This window comes from Streptopelia decaocto (genome assembly GCF_964273445.1).
Source record: "Streptopelia decaocto genome assembly, chromosome: 1".
Lineage (NCBI taxonomy): Eukaryota > Metazoa > Chordata > Aves > Columbiformes > Columbidae > Streptopelia > Streptopelia decaocto.
In genome coordinates this window covers 3122486-3146902 of record NC_138663.1, presented here as the reverse complement: position 1 = coordinate 3146902, position 24417 = coordinate 3122486, and the positions used below count along the sequence as shown (strand labels likewise).

The 24417-nt window shown below is 42.3% G+C and overlaps 1 protein-coding gene across 2 annotated transcripts in view; it reads right to left on the bottom strand.

The window, feature by feature from the left end:
- Positions 1 to 2796: 2796 nt before the first annotated feature.
- Positions 2797 to 24417, bottom strand: part of CHCHD3 (coiled-coil-helix-coiled-coil-helix domain containing 3) — a 158798-nt gene continuing 137177 nt past the window's right edge. Inside the window, exons 7-8 of one of the 2 annotated variants that reach the window (XM_082060017.1) lie at positions 8593 to 8728; positions 2797 to 3523 (exon numbers count right to left, since the gene is read on the bottom strand). In XM_082060017.1, the coding sequence (XP_081916143.1) occupies positions 3497 to 3523; positions 8593 to 8728 (163 nt within the window). In that variant the 3' untranslated portion in view covers positions 2797 to 3496. The remainder of the gene's footprint in view (positions 3524 to 8592; positions 8729 to 24417) is intronic. The other variant, XM_082060018.1, reaches the window with a different exon arrangement.

The following is a 24417-nucleotide window of genomic DNA, read 5'->3' as shown; positions in this document are numbered from 1 at the left end:
GCCCACCTTGCCCTCTCTCCCCTCTCTTGCGTCTTCAGCCAACTTACACCCACCACTTGATGAAACATTACGGGCTGCAGCGTGTCATTAACAGGCATGGGACAAACGCCTGGTGATTCCTGGGTCCTGTAAATGACATTAAGTACAATGGGCAAATGACTTGGCACCCTTCAGTTTTCTGTCTCTGCTGCTTGGGAAGCAAGGCTGTCTTGTTCTATCCCTGCAGGATCTACTGCACTGAATAGCTGGGTTTGATTGTGGATCTCCAGACTCTCATAGAATAGAAAGATGTATGTAAAGAAAACACTAGAGATAATCTGTTTGTCTTGCCCAAACCTGTTCAGCATTTGCAGCTGGAGGGAAGACCTTGTAACAGTTTGCAGAGAAGAATATTGCCTAGAATTTCTGAAATTTTGGAAGGGAAAATAAAATAGGATAGAAAAGGGAAAGGCTCCCTGTACTATCGCTTCTTTGGCTTGAAAGATGACGTGGAACTCCATCAGATGGAATCCACCTGAAACTCCATTCCCCTCTTTAGATTCTCTCAGAAAAGGGCACAGGATCTGAAAGAGAACAAAGCAGTGGCCGTCTGAGCTGTAACATTTATCCCAACCCACAGCCACCTCCATATTAAAGCTAATTCCAAATATCTGCTTTAAACTGTAATGCAGAAACATCCTAGCAGGTGAAAAAACCCCAGCACTGCAAGGTTACGTGATGTGTCTCAGACACACACGACTCCTGAGGAAAAGTCCAGTATTTGAAAGAGTCTAACGCTGCTAAATTACATGAGAGCTGGATAACGCTGATTATTTTGACACCATTGAAAGACCTGAGATTTGTTTCACCGACACCGAACAATGAAAACCTTTGATTTGGCTGTTAAAACACTGTGTTTTCATTTAAAACCCTAGGTAAAATTGCCCTTCGGTTACAGCTGATCAGAGCTTGTGAATGACCAACAGGAACATCTGAAACTATTCTCTACTGTGGGTAGAGTGTCATGCTAACAGTTGGACTCGGTGATGCTAAATGTCTTTTCCAACCTAAAGGATTCTATACCTATATATATCATCCCATGAGAATATCATCTCTATCATCCCTTCTGAGATCAGGATCCATTAAGCTGAGTTTAAACCCTCAGTTTGGCAGTGAGTTATCTTAGAGAGATCTGGTTATTTCTGAGAAGGGTGGAGACCTCCCCACAGGTTTTGCATCATAATAAAAAAGAGAGAAAAATATTGAAATGCAGCTATACGGTAAGTTTTGGCTGGGAAAACATTGTCCAAAACAGACTAGACCCAGCACTTTTCCTCCTTCGCCCCAGCACCATAAGCTGCAAACACTCCTTTTGTTTGTGCGCTTCAGATCCTACGAACCTTGCTTTTTCTATTATTTAATATCATTAGTCCGGTTTCCAAACAAAAGACGGCTAATGTCTCTGTTTTATGCAGCCCCACTGCTGATGTCCACCATCACCTCTGTTTTCAATGCGTGTCCTGCTTGTCATCCGCACCAGCAAGCGGGAAGAAGGAAGAATCGAAAGACCGACAAGAGGAGCAGGATGCAGGAACGCAGGAGGAGGGGTGGCAAAGGCAGAAAAGGTGACAAACTGAAGCTCGTTCCAAAACCATGCTGCTCTATTTTAAAGGCAAAAGTTGTCCAGAGTGTAGACAACTTAAAACCTACACCCTGTTTGCTGCCATCAGCTTCCCCCAGGCTCCAGCAACACACATTCAAGATGATGCTGCTGATGACACAGAAGATGTTTAAAGAACACAACATCTCGACTGAAGCCTGAAACATGGTTGGAACAAAGCAAGCATGACTGAATCCCATTGCTCAAGGCTGTCAGGACGGGAAACCGATCAACATTTGGCAATAACAGAGACCTTCCTTCCCGACACAGCTCTTCTCCTGATTTTACAGAATCATCTGGCCTTAAAAACGTCTGCTTTTCCTCTACGCTGCGTTTTGCTGCCAATTCGAAGTCTGGCAAGGGTGGATCTGCCAACTTCTTGGCTCCCTGTTACAAAAGAGAACATTATAAAGGAGAATTTGCGAGTTAGCTGATCTGTAAACACTACAGCAAGTCACCATGTAAACATGTCGCTTATGTCCCTATTATTTCTGCCAAGCAGTTTACCTGGCACCTGATGTTGAACTTCAGGATCTTCCCCTCCTACTGATATCACAGTTGCTTCACAGCTCAGCTTCTTTTTGCAGCATTAAAAAATAAATTCCTTAATTAAAAAGTACTCGCAAAGCATCTTGATAATTAGAATAGGAGAGTCACTGGCAATATTTTGAATATAAATGAGATCCACAGGTGCGCTCGCAGTTGTACGGCAGGATGTAGTTCAAACGTAGCCAATTAGAGAAACAGAACAGGTAAATAAATAGCAGGAGGATCTGGACACATTGCTCATTCGACACTTGCTATTGTGTAAAACCTTTTTGCTAAGATCGCGTGGTAAGCTCAATGCTGCAGTTGTTATCTGAGCACAAACAATTCAATGGAAGTACTCGCATAAGGAGGGTTTGCAGTTTTGGGCGGTTTGCCCTTTCATTCACACACACTTTCCAAGAAAGGAAGATCTCGTGGTGCATGAATCACGGCACTGTCACGTGGAAAAGAGTTCTATGTAAGTACCGCTCCCGAAATCAAGGTTGGTTATGCATAAAAGTCTGTGCCTTAAAAGCTGCAGCAATAATATCACCTGGAAAAACATGACTGGCACAGCAGAGGGAACATCACCCGCCTCTGAGAGCTGGAAAGAGAGACTGAAACCTCAATCTTGTGCATAAAATATATTTATTGTTGGTAGAGAGAGAGGCATGTTCATCAGTACTTGATAGGAGGAGCACAACAGAATCATTTAATGTAAATAAAGGCCATGTTACAACTTGAGTGTTGGATCATTAACATCATTCCAGCAGAAGGCCCGGAGAGAGACTTCATTAAGTTCCATAATTCGTGAAATAAGTTAAAGTATGATTTATATCATTATACGTTGTAAGGAAAACTTTAATACGAGCGATGAACGCGGCTGTAGAGTGAGGAGCAGCAGCTGCCTGACTCACAAAGTGCCGCCGCGTCCCGGCACACCAAGTGTTACAAACCTGCGCCTTTGACAGCGACAACTTTTTGAGGAGATTCTACAGTGAAATAGCAGCATTTGAAGGATATTTCCCCTTTCTAAGGTCAGTGAAAGGTTCTTTTCTTTTCCTTCCTTCAATCACCAATAAGTGGATTTTACTAAGACTGAACAGTATCTTCCGATGTGCGATTTCTGATGTAATAAGATACAGGTCTTGGCTTTTCAAATGGTCACACTGATTGAGCCGTGATGGCTGCTGCTCTCGAAATGGCCCTTCCCGTTCTTCTCCTTATTGGTCTGCCCTGTAAATGGGCTGTCATATCATTCTTGGGGGAAAAAATGCTCTTCTGCTGAAATTAGAGTTGATGGTCTTGTGCTTGATTTGGACGATGCCTTTATCCTCCTCTCCCAAGCATGCTCTGCTAAAAAAACAAGGTTGGGGGGCAGGGAAGAGAGAGGAAAAACACATATTTCAGTAACTCACAGTTATTCCAGTAAAGTCAGGCTACAATTCCTCCCTAGGAAATGAATATTTTTTAAGGTAAAATCTAGAAAAAGAAACATTGCCAATATGCACATCATCACAGAGACAAGACACAGAGGCAGAATGAAGGTATTTGAGCCATTTGGAATCCTGAAGAGTTGTAGGAATTATTCCTTTTCATCCATCCTTATGCTGCCACAGGTCTAGTCATGATACGGCTATTAAAGAAATTAAAATGTCTGGCCTTCCAAAAAGATAAACCGTGTTTCCAGCAATTACATACTCGAGGAAATATATCCTGAAGTCGTACAACGCTAAGTGTCTCCTCAGCCGATCTCCAACTTGTCTTCTGAGTCATCATCAAAATCTCAAAGTTTGAACATGTTGCTCTGACCTTGCACTTCACGGTGAGAGCCTGGGACAGATTGGCCAGAGAGGTGGTGGCTGAACCATCCCTGGAGACATCCCAGGCCAGGCTGGACGGGGCTCTGAGCAACCTGAGCTGGTGAAGATGTCCCTGCTCATGGCAAGGGGGGAGCTGGGGGAGATTTGAAGGTCCCTTCAACCCAAACTATTCTGTGATTCTATGAACCACCTCCTGTGCAAACAGGCCACCAAGAGCTAAAAGTACAGATTTGTCAAGTAGTCTAAGAGTTATTTCTCCTGCCACACCACAGAGCTCTGCCGTCAAGGTCCTGACTCCTCAACAACACAGACTTGCAAGGACACTACATAGGGCTCTACTAAGAACTTCCTACAGCATCATCTAGAAATAAAGAGTCTGCAGAAATGGGCGCACGTATGGATACTGTTTGTCTAGATCAGCAAGGAGAACAGAAAAGTGGGATCTAATAGGACAGTGACAGGCTAGGAAGAAAAAGCACACCAGAGGTCACTTATGTTCGCTGGAGGACTAAGACATTGGCCAACTTCTTGCCTTCAAAATGCAGCCAATGGGGAAGAAAGTACTTAAGAGTCTCCTGCTAAGAAATGGTAGGAAGGGATTTGATAATTTTGGGGCTTACGGCAGGAGCAAGACCAGATGTAAACCTTGAAACCTTACAGGACACCTACAAACAGCTGATTTGAGTATCCGAGGAGTATCTGGCCAGACAGGGCACGTTGTCTTGTGAGTCCAGACTGCACCGTCAGAGCCACACGGGTTGGGGAAATTCCAAATAAAGGGAATTAAAAAGGTGTTGTCACGTTTGCCTTCAAACAAATTCTCATGGTATTTCTAAATATAACTCAGTAAACTGTTCAACTAGATCGAGCAGCGTTTCTGTGAGGATCAAGAGATGCGCCAAGGGGCAGGACAGTGTGCATGGGAGAAGGTGGTAAACGTCCTTGTGATCTCAGATATTCTCCAGGATCAAGCACACGCTGACATAATAAAAGGAGTCCCGAGATGCTACAACAGAAGAAAATAAGGGAAAATTATTTTAGTTAACAAAATCTCCAATCTTGGTTTGAAAACGCCCCCACGGAGATTTCCGTAAAACTGATGGGGTGTGCTTGAACTGGAAGACTCTTTATTTTCACTGGTATTATAAAACTTGCTTGAAGCCATCGCTGGGGTGAATATTAACTTTACATAAATTGAATACCGCATAAGTTAACGCAGGAAATTCCCCAAAGATCCGAGAAAAATCGTGTTACTTTTATTTAGCGTCCTAAGGAAAGGAATCGCAGGTATTTGTGCAGCGCGCGTGTATTTCTGCCCACAAAATTTCATCTTGGTTTTCTACATTTTTGGGATTTTTTACTTGCCTTTAATGACCCTGCCATTTAATATCACCTAAGAAATGAATGTATTTCAAGTGTTTTCCTTGTGTTTTTGTCCCTACACCAATATAGGTGTGAAGCGAACCTGGTTTGACTCTTCCATGATAAATTCCTTTCAGTCAAGCTAATGCTAAATGGTGGCCATAAAAGACAATATCTTTTTATTGCGTTTCAGTTCAGTGTTTCCAGCTAGATTAATTTTACATATTTTTCTATTAGAATGGAGGATGGGCTCTAGCAACAATACTGAAGGATGAGGCTAAAATAATGGTTTTATTCTAACTAGGAAGTGTGATAAAGGACCATTCCATCCTACAGATTAAAATAATGCTTAGAGAACATTTTATAACCAGGCTGCTGTTGGTTTCATTCTTTGAAGCACATTCGAATCTCACCTGCCCACGGAGACTTGAATCCCTCTGAAATTCAATGGTCTAGGGGGAAACTATTGCGCAGACTTCATTAAGCTACAGTCTAGTTGTGTTCCCATATAGGAATTGGGACTCCCTGTAGCCCAAAGGAAATAAAAACATAAAAATAACTTTCATGGGGTATTTTAACAGCCACTGTACCCATATCAGTGGATGGTGGACTGAGATAAGTGATAAAAACGCCGCTGGATGGCCCATATTAGTGACTGGTCCGGCTGGAGTTATTTCAGCAGTGGGAGCACAAATACACACACAATCCTAATATCTTCCCCTTAACGGCTCCATTAAGTAGGTTTTTTTCTCTCCGTTGCTATTAGAATAAAATGCAAACATTAATAATGGAGTTTAATTTATCTCGGCAGCTTCTCACGACTTTGGGAAAAGATTTAAAGTGGAGATACAACAATGTGTCAAAGTCCTTTGAATTAACAGCTCTCTGGGCCTTTCTAACAAGGGGAGAAAAGGACAGATAGAGACATGAGATTACAGACAGGATGAGAAATAAGGAGCACACAGAAGAGAGGGTGAGATAATTATAAGCAAGATAGGGAAGAAAGAGGAGTCAATAAATTCAATTTATGAAAAGCACAGAGTGTGCTCAGCCTGAGCACAAGTGCCCAGACTCACTGCCAGGAAATCGGATTAGTTCACTTATTTGCTTTTCAATATCTTGGTCTATTCCCTCCAGCAAATTTCCTTCTTTCTTCGGTTCTTGTAGCCGGCATCAGTTCACTTTTTCATTTCTGATTCCGCTATTTATCCCGCTCCTCTGTCTCCCAAACAAGCGCAACGCAGCGGGTAATTCTGCAGTATTTTATAGCAGCGTTTAGCAATTATTTCAAAGTAACTGTTTGCCTGGACTTCTGGGCAATCAGCAAGTACCATAAAATAATTACAATTATGCCGCGACACATGGAGGATGAGCTACACAGGACTGATGTTCATTATGAAAAACAATTGCTCCTGCTTGCAAATATTTCCATCATAAAAGGCTTCGCTTTCTCTGTTATCATAAGAGAAACCTCTCTGAATTCTCATCCTAAAGCATGTGCGAAAGAGAATAAGCAGCATTTAGGAAACGCTTTTAACTACTTGACAGGCTTGGTTGAAGATCTTCAACAAAAAAGGTGTTTAAAAGGGTTCAAAAACCTAATGCTCATATTTATGCAATTTCCTTTTCCTGCAACTTTTGAACATGAATTAATTCGCCCTCATCATAGTCTTCTGAAGAAATTCCTATCAGATACAAACTTAAACGTGGATAGGAAATTAATCGAAATTTCTTAGTTTTAAAAATAATATAAAATTATAAATACAGCAAACTAGTGTTCCAGATGATGCAAACCACAGTGAAAATCGAGTTGACTACATAACAACCTAATATTATTCACTGGCCTTTTTTCTAAAACATCTCAAACCCACCCATGGTCCAGTAACTTCAGACTGGGTTTGGGAATACAACAATCACATTGAGGGAAAACTTAATTAATGAAAAAAATTGAAATTCAATTGAAATTTTTAAAAATCCAGGTCAGAAGTTCATGGGGAACTGTACAGTTTAGGGATGAGCAAAATTTCCTAGATCACCAAGTCCAACCTTTAACTAATATATTGACAAAGGATATATGGAAGGAGGTGATTTTGAAAGGGCCAGGGTGATCTCACTGGCTTTTATTTTTCATCACATGGATCCTCTTTACAGTCTTCAGTGATTATAACGATGTTTAATGTCACGAAATGATTTTAGAGCTGCCTTCAGTAATACCAGAGCAAGACAGCACCAGTGTAACCGCAACAAAGTCACCAAGAATGATTGTAGACATTACTGAATAGCAGACGCACTTGGTGGGTCTCTGCTAACACATTGGAGCGTGTGTCTTCACGTGTTTAAATATTAACTCATAGATTTTAGCAGAAATAACGATCAACAGACTTATTTAAGCAATTTTTTGCATATGCTATAAGCATGTTTCCAGCTCGCTTCTTTAAGAATACAACTGAGGTCAATATATGAATCTCTCTATATTTGAAAGACGTAAGCTTGTGGAAAAGAATAATATTTAGAAATATAGGCTTCTTTTAACTGGAAAACATACATACCCTGTTTCCCCAAAAATAGGACCTACCCTGAAAGTAAGCCCTAGTACGATTTTTCAGGATGCTCAAAATATAAGTTCTACTCCAAAAATAAGCCCTACTTACAATTCATTTAAAAAAAGAGTCATTTTAAATAGTGTCCAGGCAGCTATACATGTAAAAAAGTAAGCATCTTTTGGAGCAAAAATTAATATAAGACCCTGTGTTATTATTGGAGAAACAGGGTATTACTATCATTTTCTTTTATGCTGCATTAATAAAGTATAAAGGTTTTAATTTACCCTAAGAACCCATACCCTAGGAAAGTGGATGAGAGGAGGGCAAGACCATGTAAATGGCAATATTAGACTATGAAAGTACATAATATAAAAGAAATTGAGACTTCCAACTGATAAGCAATCTAGTTTGAGACATCCATTCATTCATTATGACAAACAGTAGCATGTAGTTTAAACCTTGTTTTACCGCTAAAACTGCAGATATCAGGAAAGATCTGCAAAGAGCCACAATACACTAAACTAGAACTTCCCAAGGGAAGAGATGGAAAATTCAGCGTTTAAATAAATCAAAAGTGGACTCCGCAGAGCTTGGGAGAACACGCAGACTGGGAACTGCGCTGTAAGGAGGACTAATTGGATAATCCAAGTGTGTTCTTCAATCCGCCGTTAATGGAGCGATGATTTTTCCCCCTCACCTGTTTGGCGTGGTTGACGCAGCGCAGGTACTGGCTGGCCAGGGCAGAGCAGCTCAGCGTCTCCTGAGCGTGTTGCCGGTAACACTGGAGAATTTTCTCCTGCAGATCTGCGCAAATGGGATGAGACTCATATCGCCTGGGGAAAGAGAAAAAGGACCTTTTGGTTTCCTGCGAACTACTAGAAGTGAGGAGAAACACTTTAAAGTTATAAAGAAATGCTGTTTGTAGAGCTATTTAGCTTATTAAGGTGAGCAAACATCAAGGTGAACTGTAGAACTTCGGCTATTAGGACAACAAGTGTCCTCCCGATCCAGTGCCTTGGTTCCAGTGGACAAAGAAAATTAATATTCAAATTAATATAAACGCACATCTTTAATTGAAAATCCCAGCAACAACGAAGCGCATCTGACCTCACCCACGTTAGAAAAGCAGCCCCAGAACCACAGGAAAGCTTCAATGCTCTACAGTCCTACGACCATATCATCTTGCTACATATAATATTCAATATTGCTCCTGCATACAAATGAAATGACCATTGGGCTGACCTCGAGAATATAAAAACACGTCAGCAAATTACACAACCGACTTGTGCGGATCTGATAACAGCCTCTATTTTTGCTGCATCCTCTTTCCCATCCACTCAGTTCTAATCTTGACACCAGATGTGCAAATTATTCAGTTGTTTTTTGTTTGTTTGTTTTAAATTTTATTTCCTGTATAGCTTCATTACTGTTGGCATCTTTTTGCCCAATGCAATACACATTTTGCCTTCGATGGAAGCCAAAGGAATGGAAGATTCTTTAGTTCGTCCTGGGAAATCCAACTTCTTTTGGACAAAAATCTTGTCATTGGCATGAATCTATAAAACATTATCCTCACTGAGAGCAACACAAAATTAAAATGGGAATAAAAGAAGTAAAAGATCAAATATTTCAATGCTCGAAAAAACAGAAAAACACATGAAAATTAAGGGACAACCATTTGCTTTATATGTGCAAACTTAGTACTTAACGCAGCTTCCCATTTACCCCGCTAGGAAAGCCCAACAGCAGCTGCTCTAACATCCATTCCAGCCTATATTATTTTTAGTTCAAATAAGGTTGTAAAAAAGAAGACACTCATGAGCCACAGTGTGCTCAGATAAATATTCTGTTCCTTGCTTTTTTTGCCAATTGTCCAAGGCGAATCTCTATTTAACTGAAGTCAAAACGTGAAATGCGAAGCACAATGCTGTTCCTTAAGGGAAGTGACTTCTTGGCAACCACTCAAGATGTAGTACCAAAAGAATAAATAAAAAAAATAAGTTACCTTGATGTTACAGTATATACTTTTATATAAAACACCCCTCTTACTCTTTTCATTCATTACCATACACTTGTGAAATGCCTAAACCAGAATTTCAATGCGGTCCCAGGTGCTTACACACTGTATGATGCGAAACATCCAACTTCTGTAGAGTCTTATGGATGAGGATTTTCCCTTAATCCCTGCTCTGCTGATATCAGCAAGTGCTTCAAAAGTGTGTTAAGCATCAAAATGTATGTCCATAAACCGCTATACGCTGCCTGATCATGGCAGGGTGTGTGTCGGGATGGAATACGAGAGGAAGCTCCACGTACGCTCTTTGTAGACCCAAGACTCACAGCGGCGATGATTTAGGTCCAACTTAACTAGAGCTGGTTTTAAATGCCTGAAATGCCGGTCTGGGTTGATAAAGCAATACAATAAATGATGACTTAACAAAAAAAAAATGCACAGTAAACCTAGTTGTGCCTTTTTTCATAACCGATTGTAAAGCGACTCCACAGAGTGTGTCTTCTAAGTCAAGAGCAAAGGAAATGGGCTGCTGTACATTTGCTACATAAATTATGTAAATAAATAAAATGAATAAATTCTGTACTGTAACCCATATTAAGAAGCTTTTTACATTACTTTTTCTCCCAGAGCCATACCGTTAGAGTTGGACTTGATGATCCTGAGGGTCTCTTCCAATCAAAATGATTCTATGATCAGTGACCATTCAAAGTCCATGTATCATATCTTACTTGAATGCATCCATGGCCTCTTTATGTTGAGATGTAAGAATCATCACCTCCTGCCCCAGTTACTTCTTTTCATACTATGACAGTTTGCCAGTGATTTTTCAAAGCGCTGCCCGTCCTTCCAGACATCGCAGACCCAACGTGGGTCAATGCCAACGGGACCATTTCCTTCAAGTCAACAAAGCCCATTTTCTTGGATTAATCTGTTGAAGGACAGCGTCGTCTCCGTATCGATCTGCCAGGCTTGTTGCGCTCGCCTAATGCACCATTTGCGCTGTTGGGAAAACGCTAAATGAGATTATTGTCTAAGATGAGATGGCCGTAAACCACGTGCTGCAGGATCGCCCGTTCAGGAAAGAAGACGCAATGTGCATTATGGTAACCCCAGAGAAGGGTTTGCGATTGATTTCTGGTTGGTGATGGATGACACGGTTCTCGGATGGACGGTCAGAAACAGCCAAGAGCGAGGAAACTCCTCGAGAGGGAATGAAATATCTCCCTAGAAGAAAACTTCTCTAATGTTCCTATAAATAAGGGTAATTTTATAGAAGCGTTTAAGGGTCTGTGGGGCTTGACTGCTAAAAAAAGGCTTGTAGGAAAAGGGGGATAATGCAAAACCAGTAATTATGAGGTGTCTGGAGTAAAAACATGGAGGTTTTAAATACCTGAATGGTTAAAGCAACCTGGTTTGGTCGCATTGCTCACCCTGCTTTGAGCTGGAGGTCCCTTCCTTGAACTGTCCCATGTCCTGAGATCTGTGTTTTGGGACACATGGCAGGGAAAATATCCCATTATTATTATTATATATATTTTTAATCACTCGGGAATTTCACAACTAAACTGAAGGAAAAATAAAAATACACAACATAATAGCGAACCAGGAGCGCCGGGGAACCCTGACTCAATAACTACTTTAGAGAATCAAAACACACGTGAAATCTAAAGCGGCCTTTTCTGCGCAAAAGTCAATACGAGCAACAGGCTGATCCGCGCCGTGCGCCACACGGCACGCCAGGAACGCCGTGTTTTTATTAAGTTTACAATTACTTGATGTGCTTTCGCTTTCCCAGCTGCTCCTCAAGCACCTCAGACGCCAGCAGAATATTTCTGAGCGCTGGAATAAACCGCGGAGGGAGCCGCGCACCCACCTTTTCCATCAAGCTGATGCGCCGCAATCTCATAAAGGTAATAGGATGAAGACACAAAAGAAAATGAGAGAGCGCTTTAAAAAGAAATATTCCATGCTAAGGCATGAAGGGGAAATTTAATGAAGGTAACTTGGTATTCATCGAGCCACCCTCAAAGAGCATCGCTTATTGTACTGCTGGGGGCTCCGAGAAAGGAGCCCCTTCATGGCATTCAAACAAAATGTCGACTAAAGAGGAAATTTGATATCGCCACGGTAAGCTTTGCAAGTTTTTGTGATAAAACTGACATTCTGACTGAAGGAATCTGAATCGCTGATGAGTTTCCCACTGTGCTGGTATCTGGCGTAATCCCATCAGATCAGGACTTGAGGCGATTGTCATAAAATACAGGGTGGGGGGGGAAAGAAGCCGAGCGAGCATTACAATATTGCCATTAGATGGCCAGAAGTATCCAGGGCTTGGTTTTATTCCTCATTATAATGCTGACAGCTATCAAAAAGCATCTGTTTTTATTTGTGTAACCCTTGGCATCTACAGCTACCTCTGTACTAGTAAATAAACCAGCCCAGAGATGATCCCCTGGGTCCACAGCCAAACGGCATCTCTTAGTGTAAAATCCTCCTTTCCAAACAGCAAATCCACGTCCAACTTGCAAACCAGGTCTCCAGCATCTTTTGTTCCCCAGGCCATGCCTGGTGGCGTCCAGGGAAGCGTTAGCTCCAAAACAAACCCCTGTAAATGAACGTGGTACTAATTAAACCTGAGGTACCAACACTGTAGATGATGCCCTGACCTGTTTTGTTTTCTCCTGCTGGTTTCGGAGCAGACCCAACTGTGCCACACAACATGCAAAAGGAAGAAAAATAAAGCAGGATGTTTCTTTTCTCGATGTGCTTATAATGCTCGCAAAGATAAAAACCCAACAAATTGATGGTGAAACAAAAGGAAACTGAGTAAATCTGTGCTCTCGTGACGGGCAGCCTGCTAAGTATAGCACCGGCCTAATGGTTTTCAAGTGCTTTACGAGCAGCCAAGAGGATTTTTAGAGGGATTTGTGGGAAGTTAATAAATTAATGTTGTCTACATTGAGCAGAAATTCCTTCCAAGAACAAGGAGCAGAGAAACTCGGTGCTTGTTTGAAACTGGGATGAGTGAGGGATGGAAAGTGGCATCAGAGGGAAATAAATAGGGAGTCTGAAAGAGCAGAAAAGGGACATAAAGGGCTTCAAAAGTGAAGACGCGTGACTTGCATGGGATAAATCTGATGGAGAAGCAGTAATGGGTAGCCTGAGTTATGATGGATTTAGCTGAGCAGATGGACATGAAAGGAACGTTTGAGATATTTTGCATAGGGTGAGCAAGAATAAAACCTACGCCTAGCTGAGAAAACCCAAAGAGAAGGGTCAGCTCAAAGTGTAAGTGATAAATCTAAACCAGCAGCAAGACAGTGGTATTTTCCACCACGACACAAAAAGGTGGTGGAGAGGGGATTATTCTCCTTTTTTAATATTACCTCCTCCAAAAAGAGCCACTTCCAACAGCAGTGAATCTGCAGGACTTGTTTACAGTATCGAAAATCATTGCTAAACAGAAAACAGTGGAAAAGAGACAAAAGGGCATATGGTAACAAAGGTCCTTACTGCCGCACCATTAGTTTTAGTTTTTAAATTAATTTGCTCCTTATATTAAGTTATTTTTAACAATCGGCTTCGCGCGTTCAATAGGTGACGGCTTGAAAGCGCATTATGAAACGTGTACAGCACAAACCAAATGGTTCCGTTCTGCTAAAAGGAATAGCGAGGATCTGGTGGCTGAATATCTCCAAGTGATGCTATGAAGCGGTCCATAACCAAACTGTGCCCACACAGAGCCCTCCAAATTACCGTGTGGGAAGCGCTGCCAGCAAAGATCAAGCACAGCAGAGCTGATTCTTGCTTTTATTTACACTTGACTATATGCTGGGGCTTTTGCAAGATGTGTAAAAGAAAGAATTTGCTTGACGAATCGATGATAAAATAGAAGGGACGCGCAGTCCTTTCTGCTCTACAATTAAGAATGCTAAATGGGTGTAATATGACTAAATAAATGACTTACGCAGAAGTTGGAATCCAACTTAATCCACCTGCTGATACGCGGCTTTGGTGCTACCAGTGATCAGCTCCAGTGTTAATATTGCCCATGGTATCTTTAGATTCTTTTGCCTAAAATCCCAGTGCAGACAAACGTTTGTCACCTTCTCATTTATTTCCAATTCTCGTTCAGTCGAACAAAAATCCATTTCAAACTTTCTAGCCTTTGAAATTTCGGGATGGAGATGAGAATGGAAGGCACATCCCAGCGTATCCCCACATTCACGTTTAATTACATGTAGAGAGTCCTAAGTCAAGTTCAAAATGTTGACAAAGACCTGGCTTAACAACAAAGACCGGCTGATAGTACTATTGACCTTTTTAGATGCCTTTCTGTCCACCTAGTGAATGTTTCCCACCTGGGTCAGCTTTTAGCATAAGTAGAAACCATTCCTTGTATAGCAACAACTTATTTATTGCAGCCGGGGAGGAAAAAGCACCTCAAAGACTAACAGAGAGAATTTACGGCCTCAAATCTGGCAAAGCGAAGAAATACGAGCAGAACTGGGAGAAGTGAGTAATTCCACATTTGCATGTGCAAAGTTATGCACATCCTTAAACCCCTTGTTGGGCTGGGACTTACAACAGGAAGAAATTAGGATAAAGATCAGAGAAGACGTCCTGGTTGTGAATCCTAATTAGACTGACGAACTAGTTGCCAAGGGGTGTGTTCGGGCTCTTAGGACATTACGTTAGGACTGGATTTCTTCAGCTTAGAGAAAGACGATCACAAGTGAATGTGAGATGGATCTGTGAAATCACCATAGGGAAGAGAGGCACCAATGAGGTTTTCCAGCAGTAGATTTACAATGAAAAAAGAAATTCAAGCCTTTTCCAAACAGCACACAATGAAAAGCTGGTACTGCTAAGGGATACGGGGGTTATCAGAAGCACATTTGGGTTCAAAAGATAATTATACAGTCAAATAAGAGATGTCCATCAAGAGATTATAAGCAAAAATATGTTTGGGTCAGGAAAGCACTGCTCCACTATTTGTTCGGAGGTAAAATGGTATCACTGCATACTTCCCTGATTTTTACAGTGTTCCCCAAATATCCCAATCGCAGCTATTGCCCAACAGCCCAGGGAAACCTCTGATCTGACCTGCTGTGGCTGCTTATACTCCCAACAGCTTGACAAGCAAGTCATTCAATGAACACAAGACTCCCATCAACCCCAACAGACAAAATCAGATTGGATACTTCTATTTAAATTGATATTAATTGACTTTGATTATTGCAAACCATTATCTGTTTATAAAATTCCCCTCCTGAAAAGAAGAACAAAAAACCCCTTAAAATACAAAGTACATCAACGTATAATTATAGAAATGTACCTTACGCACAGCTGGTCCTTGCAGCTGCAAAGGGAACCACATGTTGCAATTACCCAAAATTAGATTTTTTAGCTTAACGAATAGTTTGTATGGACTTCCAGGATACTAAAATAAACAAGCACACGGATGATAATGATACAAATTTCAGACTTCTAACAGGGGCGTGCATGTCTTATAGTGTAGAATAAAATAGAAACTATAATCTTTAATCAGCAGAAACTCCGGAAGGAGGAGTTTTATCTACATTGAATGTACCGTACCCGTGTAACGCATCTATATTCTATATACACTGCAAAAAGAACTTTTTGGTGTTGCGGTGATAGAACTCAGCGAGGAAGAAGGATCATCTTGAACATGGATAAATCCATTCAACCACTCAGTAGAACCAAAACCAAACTAATCCCACCACAAGAGTCAAATCTGCTGGGTCTGAAGTGAGCAAACCCCCGCCATCTTCATGCATATGTGATCAGCACATTGATGTTTGCGTTTCATCATGTAAATTCAAATTAATTTTGCAACAGTTTGAAACCTGTTCTATACAAAAGTGGCCAAAAAAACATCATTATAATTTTATCCACTCCAATGGATATTTCACAGAATCCCAGAATGTCTGAGGCTGGAAGGGACCTGGAAAGCTCATCCAGTGCAATCCCCCCATGGAGCAGGAACACCCAGATGAGGTTACACAGGAAGGTGTCCAGGCGGGTTGGAATGTCTGCACAGAAGGAGACTCCACAACCCCCCTGGGCAGCCTGGGCCAGGCTCTGGCACCCTCACCAGGAAGAAGTTTCTTCTCTAATTTAAGTGGAACCTCTCGTGTTCCAGTTTGAACCCATTACCCCTTGACCTACCATTGGTTGTCACCGAGAAGAGCCTGGCTCCATCCTCCTGACACTCACCCTTTAGATATCTGTAACCATGAATGAGGTCACCCCTCAGTGTCCTCTTGTCCAGCTCCAGAGCCCCAGCTCCCTCAGCCTTTCCTCACACGGGAGATGCTCCACTCCCTTCAGCATCTTTGTTGCCCTGTGCTGGACTCTCTCCAGCAGTTCCCTGTCCTGCTGGAACTGAGGGGCCACAACTGGACACAATATTCCAGGTGTGGTCTCCCCAGGGCAGAGCAGAGGGGCAGGAGAACCTCTCTGACCTACTGACCACCCCCTTCTAACCCACCCCAGGTACCATTGGCTTCCTGGCCACAAGGGCCCAGTGCTGGCTCATGGTCATCCTGCTGTCCCCAGGACCCCCAGGTCCCTTTCCCCTACACTGCTCTCTGATAGGTCATTCCCCGACTTATACTGGAACCTGGGGTTGTTCCTGCCCAGATTCAAGACTCATTTATTTTATTCCATTTGAATTTTCAATTCAATTCATTTCACTTTATTCCATTTGAATTTTATTCCCGTCCCTACGTTAAATTTTCTACAATGTTCCACTACTATGTAAGGCACACACACAAGAATATAGACAGACTTAAAGACCAAAATGAGCAGCATAAACTAAATACACAACAGTGTCACACGTTGTAGATTTATTATTGCTGCTTATTTCCCAAGAGCTGCGCAACTCACTTCAGGCTTTGTAAACTCAGGAGTAACACGATTGTCCCAAAATCGTGGTAATAAAACCTTCACAGCACCTTACACTGCTTTACACTAAAAAGAGAGTTTTTCCTTTATCTAGGTGCTATTTAATGTGTTTTAATAAGGAGACAACGTTTCTCATCTATAGCAAAGGTCAACTACTGCACTCAATGCAAAGCACCACAAGATACTATTATTACCCAGCACATTATTGTCCAAATATTGCTCTCTAGAGCAAAATACGTTTAACTATTTTCTTCAGCCATAAGAGGCCTGAAAGCCTGTTGCTGACCACAAAAATAAGAGATATTATGAGCAGAACTAGCATAACAGAAAAAGCAATCAACGGTTAAACACTTCAAGCATCGCCGCTCCTGTGGGCTCCAATGACTTCAGGGAACTGAGGGTTGTAATCTTAAGAGATAGTAGAATAAATGCCAATTTTTCATCTGGGCATGAAGTTATTTAAGGAACAAAAGGCTTGGATTCACTCTGATAAGCTACAAAGGCTACGTGCACTTCCCCAGGTCTTTCATGACCACCTTTTTCAGAAAATACAATCAGCTGGGCTGCCAAACCAACAATGCGTTAGGAAGCACACACGAAGAATAATCATCATGTTCTGAACATGAGCACTGGATCTCGCTGTAACATATCTTAGTTTTAATGTGCTTTTACAGCGTGTTACAGAAATATTAAAACATAAAGCCCCCAACATCCCTTTAGCATCCTGGTAGGGAAAATTCGCCCCTCACCATGAACAAACCATGAACTGAAATTTGAGGGATGAGTTGTAAAGCACAGCACACTCTTTTAATTGTTTCCATTATTTTTTTCATTATTTTACATTACTTTTCACTGGACAGACATTTCTCTGGGGTTATTATAAGACACGATGGTACCTGGAAAGCAGTTGAACACCAGAAGGCGGAGGATATTGCAGGAAAACATCATTGGCAGCTCACAAAGATCTTCCCAAAGTCTCTTACACACCTGTTGTGTGTTGGCAGCATTAATTAGACACTGGGTTATTTGACAAACTTCAGTCTTATCCAATAAAGTGACTCTGGTTTATAACTTTATCACATCACCTTATAACCTTCTGTTTTTTTGCCAACGTCTTCAGACAGTTTGGTAGTGGAATGTTGTTTAGTTAAAGTATCTCAAGTTTGACAAACTTTAGATCAACCACTGAAATCTTCCCCAATTGGGTCACGGCCCTTGATTTCAGCTGGTTCTCACTCAAGTTTTACTGCTAATTGCTGCTAATTGAAGAATTCGACTTGATTCATGGCACATCTTGTTAGAAAGGATGGCTAAGAGAAACTGGTGATCTTTGCCATCAAGCTGGGGTTGTCGGTTTTGTTTTCAAGAGTTTAAATACGACACAGTCTGAAATAACCCTTATAGGAGAGCAGTAATAATTTAGGACCAAATGGAAACTGTAACAGGAAAGCAATTTTTTACTAAAGACCTTTCCCTCCTCTTCCTCCTAGTAGGTAAAACCGAAACAACCTTTTTCATTTCACGGCACAAACAAGAAAGGTCTCGTTTAGGGGTATTGCCTATAAAAACCAGCAGGATTTTATCACTCATCCCACTTAGTGGGAAAGGTGAGTCCACTTTAAAGCTGATGTGGTAGCGAATACAAACACCCTACCAAAGGCACGGAGAGCTGAGACAATAATGAACATAATTATAGTTATTGTTTGGTCTACTTACAGCCCTATTTTATACCGCTACTGCCAGCAGAGCTATTTTATGTGATGTCTTCTTCATGCAGCAACCTTTTCATAAATCAAAGCAAAAGCAATACGAGGCAGTTTCTCCTGCAGCCTGTTTGACAATAAAAGTTAACACTGAACCCTTGGTGTTATCAATCTTCATAAATGTGTCCATGATATAGCAAAGCCCGTTCCATATTACGGCGAGTCTGTTCCTAATGCATGCACAGGAGCGACCCAATGGCTTAATGGATCTCCTAAATGGCTTGAAACTGGGACCTGCGTTAAGTGGTGAGGGAAGTTTTAAAGGAATAACTGCTTTTCTCATTTCTTTCGATACGCAATCAAATGATTGCACTTTATAGCTGCTCTAGCCGAAGAAATGTGTATTGTACTACAACACGGATTTTCACACTAAGAGCTCAAAGTCTGACAGAATTAGCAAAACTATTTCAGTAGTACACGCGTCTTAATAAGGGGAAGGGGTAATGCTCAATCCGCATTAATTTGGGTATTTTAATATCTGAAAACAATTAGTTTACAGTGCAGATCCAGAAGAAGAGGCTGATCCTGCAGGTTGACCTTCACACATGCGTATTGTCAGGATGCAAAGAGGAGTAACAAGTCTCCAGCTTTAAGATGAAGAGAACTGGGGATAGAGCCATTATTTGCTTCATCTTTAACCAACCCTCCTAAAGAAAACACAAAAAACCTATTTTTTAGACTGTCTAGAGGAATATTTGCGATTTCCCTACCTAAAAGAGCCAAAATATTTAGTAGTGTCAGTGAACTGGATTCATTTGACACGGAATTCATCTATAAATAACTCCTTTTCAAAATCTACATTGACCGTGCCGACTGCAACTTTTTATTGAGAGGGTTACACCAGTTTTTTGACCTAAGTACCGTGTCTAGTCAAGGCAAAGGGAGAAGAATATACGTGATGGAAGACAAAAGGACTGTGTTCCATCAGCCCATGCAAGAGCGAGATTTCACTAACGGTAAAGCAGGGCAGACAGAGAAATGGTCTATTACACACAGATCTATAAAGCCTGTCTCGCAAAACCTTTCGATCCTGATATTCTCCGGCTTCCCGTAATGCAGAGAGCGCAGTACAGCACTTGCTACGCAATATTATCCGTCTTAACGCACCCTTGACAGGGGAGTCCATCATTATAAACTTTATAGCCCCAGCCATGGCACTCGAGTGGTCTCTTTAAAGATACACATGTTAGTTTTATCTATTTGATTCGGTTCCTTTCCCCCAGGTTTAAACGTGTGTTTTAAATGTTTCAGGGCTGTACTTTGATTTTAGATTGCGGGTAGATGGATGGAAAGGCAAAGGGTAGTGATAGAGCGCACGCATCTTTATCATTATTATCATCATCATCATCGTTATTACTATTATTATTATTATTATTATTATTATTCTCCATTAAATGGGGAAAAATTTCTCCTCCTGACCAGCTTCATGTCATGTTTTTAGGGTTAGAACGTGCTGTGCTTTTTATGCTTATAAGTGCACGGCACGGAACATAAAGATCAGGTCATATTTACAGAAGCCAAAATGTTTTAAAATGCCAAAAGCAAGTTGAAAATATTTAGGAAACCTCCTCTTCAAAATCAGCGGGAAAAGAGTTTTCATTTGCTACAGAATGAAGCTCATGTTCAAGAGAATTCAAAAATGCATTGAGCAGATACTGTGAAAGGCTTTAAATATTGGTTAGGATATCTCATGATCAATATATGTGTTTTCTCCTATAAATGTCAGGACACGCTTTAAAAACGCAGTGATAACCATTGAAAGAGTCAAAAAGCACGTTTGGAAAATAATTCAGCATTTTGCATTGAGGAGGACTGGCAATAACAGGGCAAAATGAAAGAAAATACAGCTAGAATATAAGGGAAAAAATCTGTAAAGGACATGCAGTAAATGGCAACATAGTATTTCAAGGGAAATAAATAAAACTTGAATTTTCGGCTAGGGAGATGGACTATCTTGTTGGACCTGAGGACTTCCAACTCACCCTTAGCTCCATGGCTAAAATGCACAATAACATCTTATTAAATATCTAAAGGCTCATTTCCTATGAGCCATTAGATACAGAGGCATGTTACAATTCGGATTTTGCGGTCTATGGGTCAGAGATTCTGTCTCCTACGACATGGTGTAATACTCTGTGTAAAGTGTGTGTGCGGTCACATCAGTTGGGCTGCCGAGAATGGTACCGCTTAAGAAATATATTCATCAGTGATTTGGATGAGGGAATAGAGTGACTGTCAGCAAGTTTGCTGATGACACCAAGCTGGGAGGAGTGGTGACACTGGAAGCTGTGCTGCCATCAGAGACCTGGACAGGCTGGAGAGCTGGGCAGGAAAAATGTAATGAAATATAACAAGGGCAAGTGTAGAGTCTTGAATCTGGGCAGAACAATCCCAGGTTCCAGTGTAAGTCGGGGAATGACCTATTAGAGAGCAGCGTAGGGGAAAGGGACCTGGGGGTCCTGGGGACAGCAGGGTGACCATGAGCCAGCACTGGGCCCTTGTGGCCAGGAAGCCAATGGGACCTGGGGTGGGTTAGAAGGGGGTGGTCAGTAGGTCAGAGAGGTTCTCCTGCCCCTCTGCTCTGCCCTGGGGAGACCACACCTGGAATCTTGTGTCCAGTTGTGGCCCCTCAGTTCCAGCAGGACAGGGAACTGCTGGAGAGAGTCCAGCGCAGGGCAACCAAGATGCTGAAGGGAGTGGAGCATCTCCCGTGTGAGGAAAGGCTGAGGGAGCTGGGGCTCTGGAGCTGGACAAGAGGAGACTGAGGGGTGACCTCATTCATGGTTATCAATATCTAAAGGGTGAGTGTCAGGAGGATGGAGCCAGGCTCTTCTCAGTGACAACCAGTGATAGGACAAGGGGCAATGGGTTCAAACTGGAACACAAGAGTTTCCACTTAAATATGAGAAGAAATTTCTTCCCGGTGAGGGTGGCAGAGCCTGGCCCAGGCTGCCCAGGGGGTTGTGGAGTCTCCTTCTCTGCAGACATTCCAACCCGCCTGGACACCTTCCTGTGTAACCTCATCTGGGTGTTCCTGCTCCATGGGGGGATTGCACTGGATGAGCTTTCCAGGGCCCTTCCAACCCCTGACATTCTGGGATTCTGTTAAGATTATATTCTTATAAACCAAAATTATCTTACACTGGAAGTGCTACTAACAGGATCGACAAAGCCAAAATATTGCTGCTTGATTCTAATTAAGAGGGAAAACAAGAGTTTGGGGACTCTTATAATACCTGTAAATGAGACCCAAACTGATTAGGTCACTGAAAAATTATAAACTGGATTAGGAGGAATAGTCTATAAAGTTTGTGTAAAAAATGGCCTCAGTCAAGTCCCCTAACCTTAAGAGATAACTGTATGCACTGTTGTCACATTACACAGGTCCTTTCATTATTTTTATTACAGTAGTACCTAGATGGACTAATTCAAGGTAAATTTACATCAGGCAGCCAATCTGTCAGGCATTCTAGTACATAAAAAAGCATAAATCCTAAGCAGACTTATAAAGGCTTCTCCATGATCCAACACCCATGGAGCATCCGTGTTGCCAGCTGCTTGCTGCACAATTTTGCTCTATTCAGCAAAAAAATGAGACTTAATCAAGCGAAACCGGGCACAGTTTGATTTGTTTGAGCCTGGTGGCAGCACAGAATGAGAGTGAAGGAATGAACTTGCACCTTTATCGCAACTGAGGAGCGACACCCGTGACTTGATAATCTTGTCACCTCCCAGATGTCAACAACTGCAGCAGCCCCTTCCCCAGATGTTGCCAGCTGTCGCTCTGCATCACAACATCTGCAGCGTGCTGAGACACAAATACAAGGACCAGGATAAAATAAATGTGATTTGCTTCCAGTACCAGCAGCATTTCTGCTGTACTGACAACGAAGACGGTATTTTTAGAAGTTAAATGAACCACCTGGGTGAGCATCAGAAGATGAAGAGGAGCTTGATGAACACTCCAGTCCTGATGGACACATTATGAAACCCCAACTGCTAAGCAAGGTCCAAATCTGATTGAGATTCATCTCCGTTTGGACTGACCTGAGCCAACAGGCAGACAAAAAGCAATATGGGAAGATAAACTGCAATTAAAAGGGGAGCTCTGCACAGAGCAGGAGCTACTAGAACATACCTGTTATCCACATGCTCAATGTCTTTGCGACTTCCCACAGCAAAAATAAATAAATAAAATATATATTTTATACCAGTTAGGCTTTCAGAGCTACAGAGTAGGGTAGGTACAATACACCCACCAGATGCCACAATTTTCACGTCCAGTAGTAACTTTTACTACCAGCACCTAAAGAGAAAAGTTGTGAATCTGAAATAATTTCACGTGAACTAGGAGGCAACAAAAGACAGAATAATCACTTCATGAGGCATCTTAACACTGTTTTAACAAACCTTATTTTTTGAGTATGACAGCACTTTGCAACACAGCATATTATTAGATATTATTTCCCAAAATGTTTAATGTACACTTCGGCTTTGCAACTGTGAATTCACTTGGATGGAGTTTAAGCAGAAGAACTGCATTCTGGTTATTGTGCCACCATCCAGAGACCTGGACAGGCTGGAGAGCTGGGCAGGGAAAAATGTAATGAAATATAACAAGGGCAAGTGTAGAGTCTTGAATCTGGGCAGGAACAACCCCAGGTTCCAGTATAAGTTGGGGAATGACCTATTAGAGAGCAGTGTAGGGGAAAGGGACCTGGGGGTCCTGGGGACAGCAGGGTGACCATGAGCCAGCACTGGGCCCTTGTGGCCAGGAAGCCAATGGGACCTGGGGTGGGTTAGAAGGGGGTGGTCAGTAGGTCAGAGAGGTTCTCCTGCCCCTCTGCTCTGCCCTGGGGAGACCACACCTGGAATCTTGTGTCCAGTTGTGGCCCCTCAGTTCCAGCAGGACAGGGAACTGCTGCAGAGAGTCCAGCGCAGGGCAACCAAGATGCTGAAGGGAGTGGAGCATCTCCCGTGTGAGGAAAGGCTGAGGGAGCTGGGGCTCTGGAGCTGGACAAGAGGAGACTGAGGGGTGACCTCATTCATGTTTACAGATATCTAAAGGGTGAGTGTCAGGAGGATGGAGCCAGGCTCTTCTTGGTGACAGCCAACGGTAGGACAAGAGGTAATGGGTTCAAACTGGAACACAAGAGGTTCCACTTAAATTAGAGAAGAAACTTCTTCCTGGTGAGGGTGGCAGAGCCTGGCCCAGGCTGCCCAGGGAGGTTGTGGAGTCTCCTTCTCTGCAGACATTCCAACCCGCCTGGACACCTTCCTGTGTAACCTCATCTGGGTGTTCCTGCTCCATGAGGGGATTGCACCAGATGAGCTTTCCAGGGCCCTTCCAACCCCTGACATTCTGAGATTCTGGCATTTATCTCAATACTACTGGAAGAGGAAAAAAAAAAAAAAAAAGGAAGAAGTGGTTAATTAGAAGTAGCAGCAAATAAGCTGTAATGAAGGTGTTGTGAATATAAATCAGTGATGCCCGATGCAGCACCAGCAGCATCTGTGAAGCAGCTTGCGAAGCAACGAGATGGTGCCGATGTCCCGGCATCCCAATCTGATTGTTTCATCGCCTTCCAGAGCTCCGGTGGGAAAACAAAGGTCGGTGGCACTGACCTCCCACTCCGCAGCTCAAACGCACAAATATCAGGGGTCGGTCGGGAATCGCGGTCTTTCCGGCCCGTGATCTCGGAACGGATGGTTCCGTAGTTGGGGGCCTTCACTAAACAGATCGCACCACCTCCTGCAATATGAAGTGTTGTGTTCTAACGTGTACATGTAATTAGTGATTCATTCTTCAGCCTGC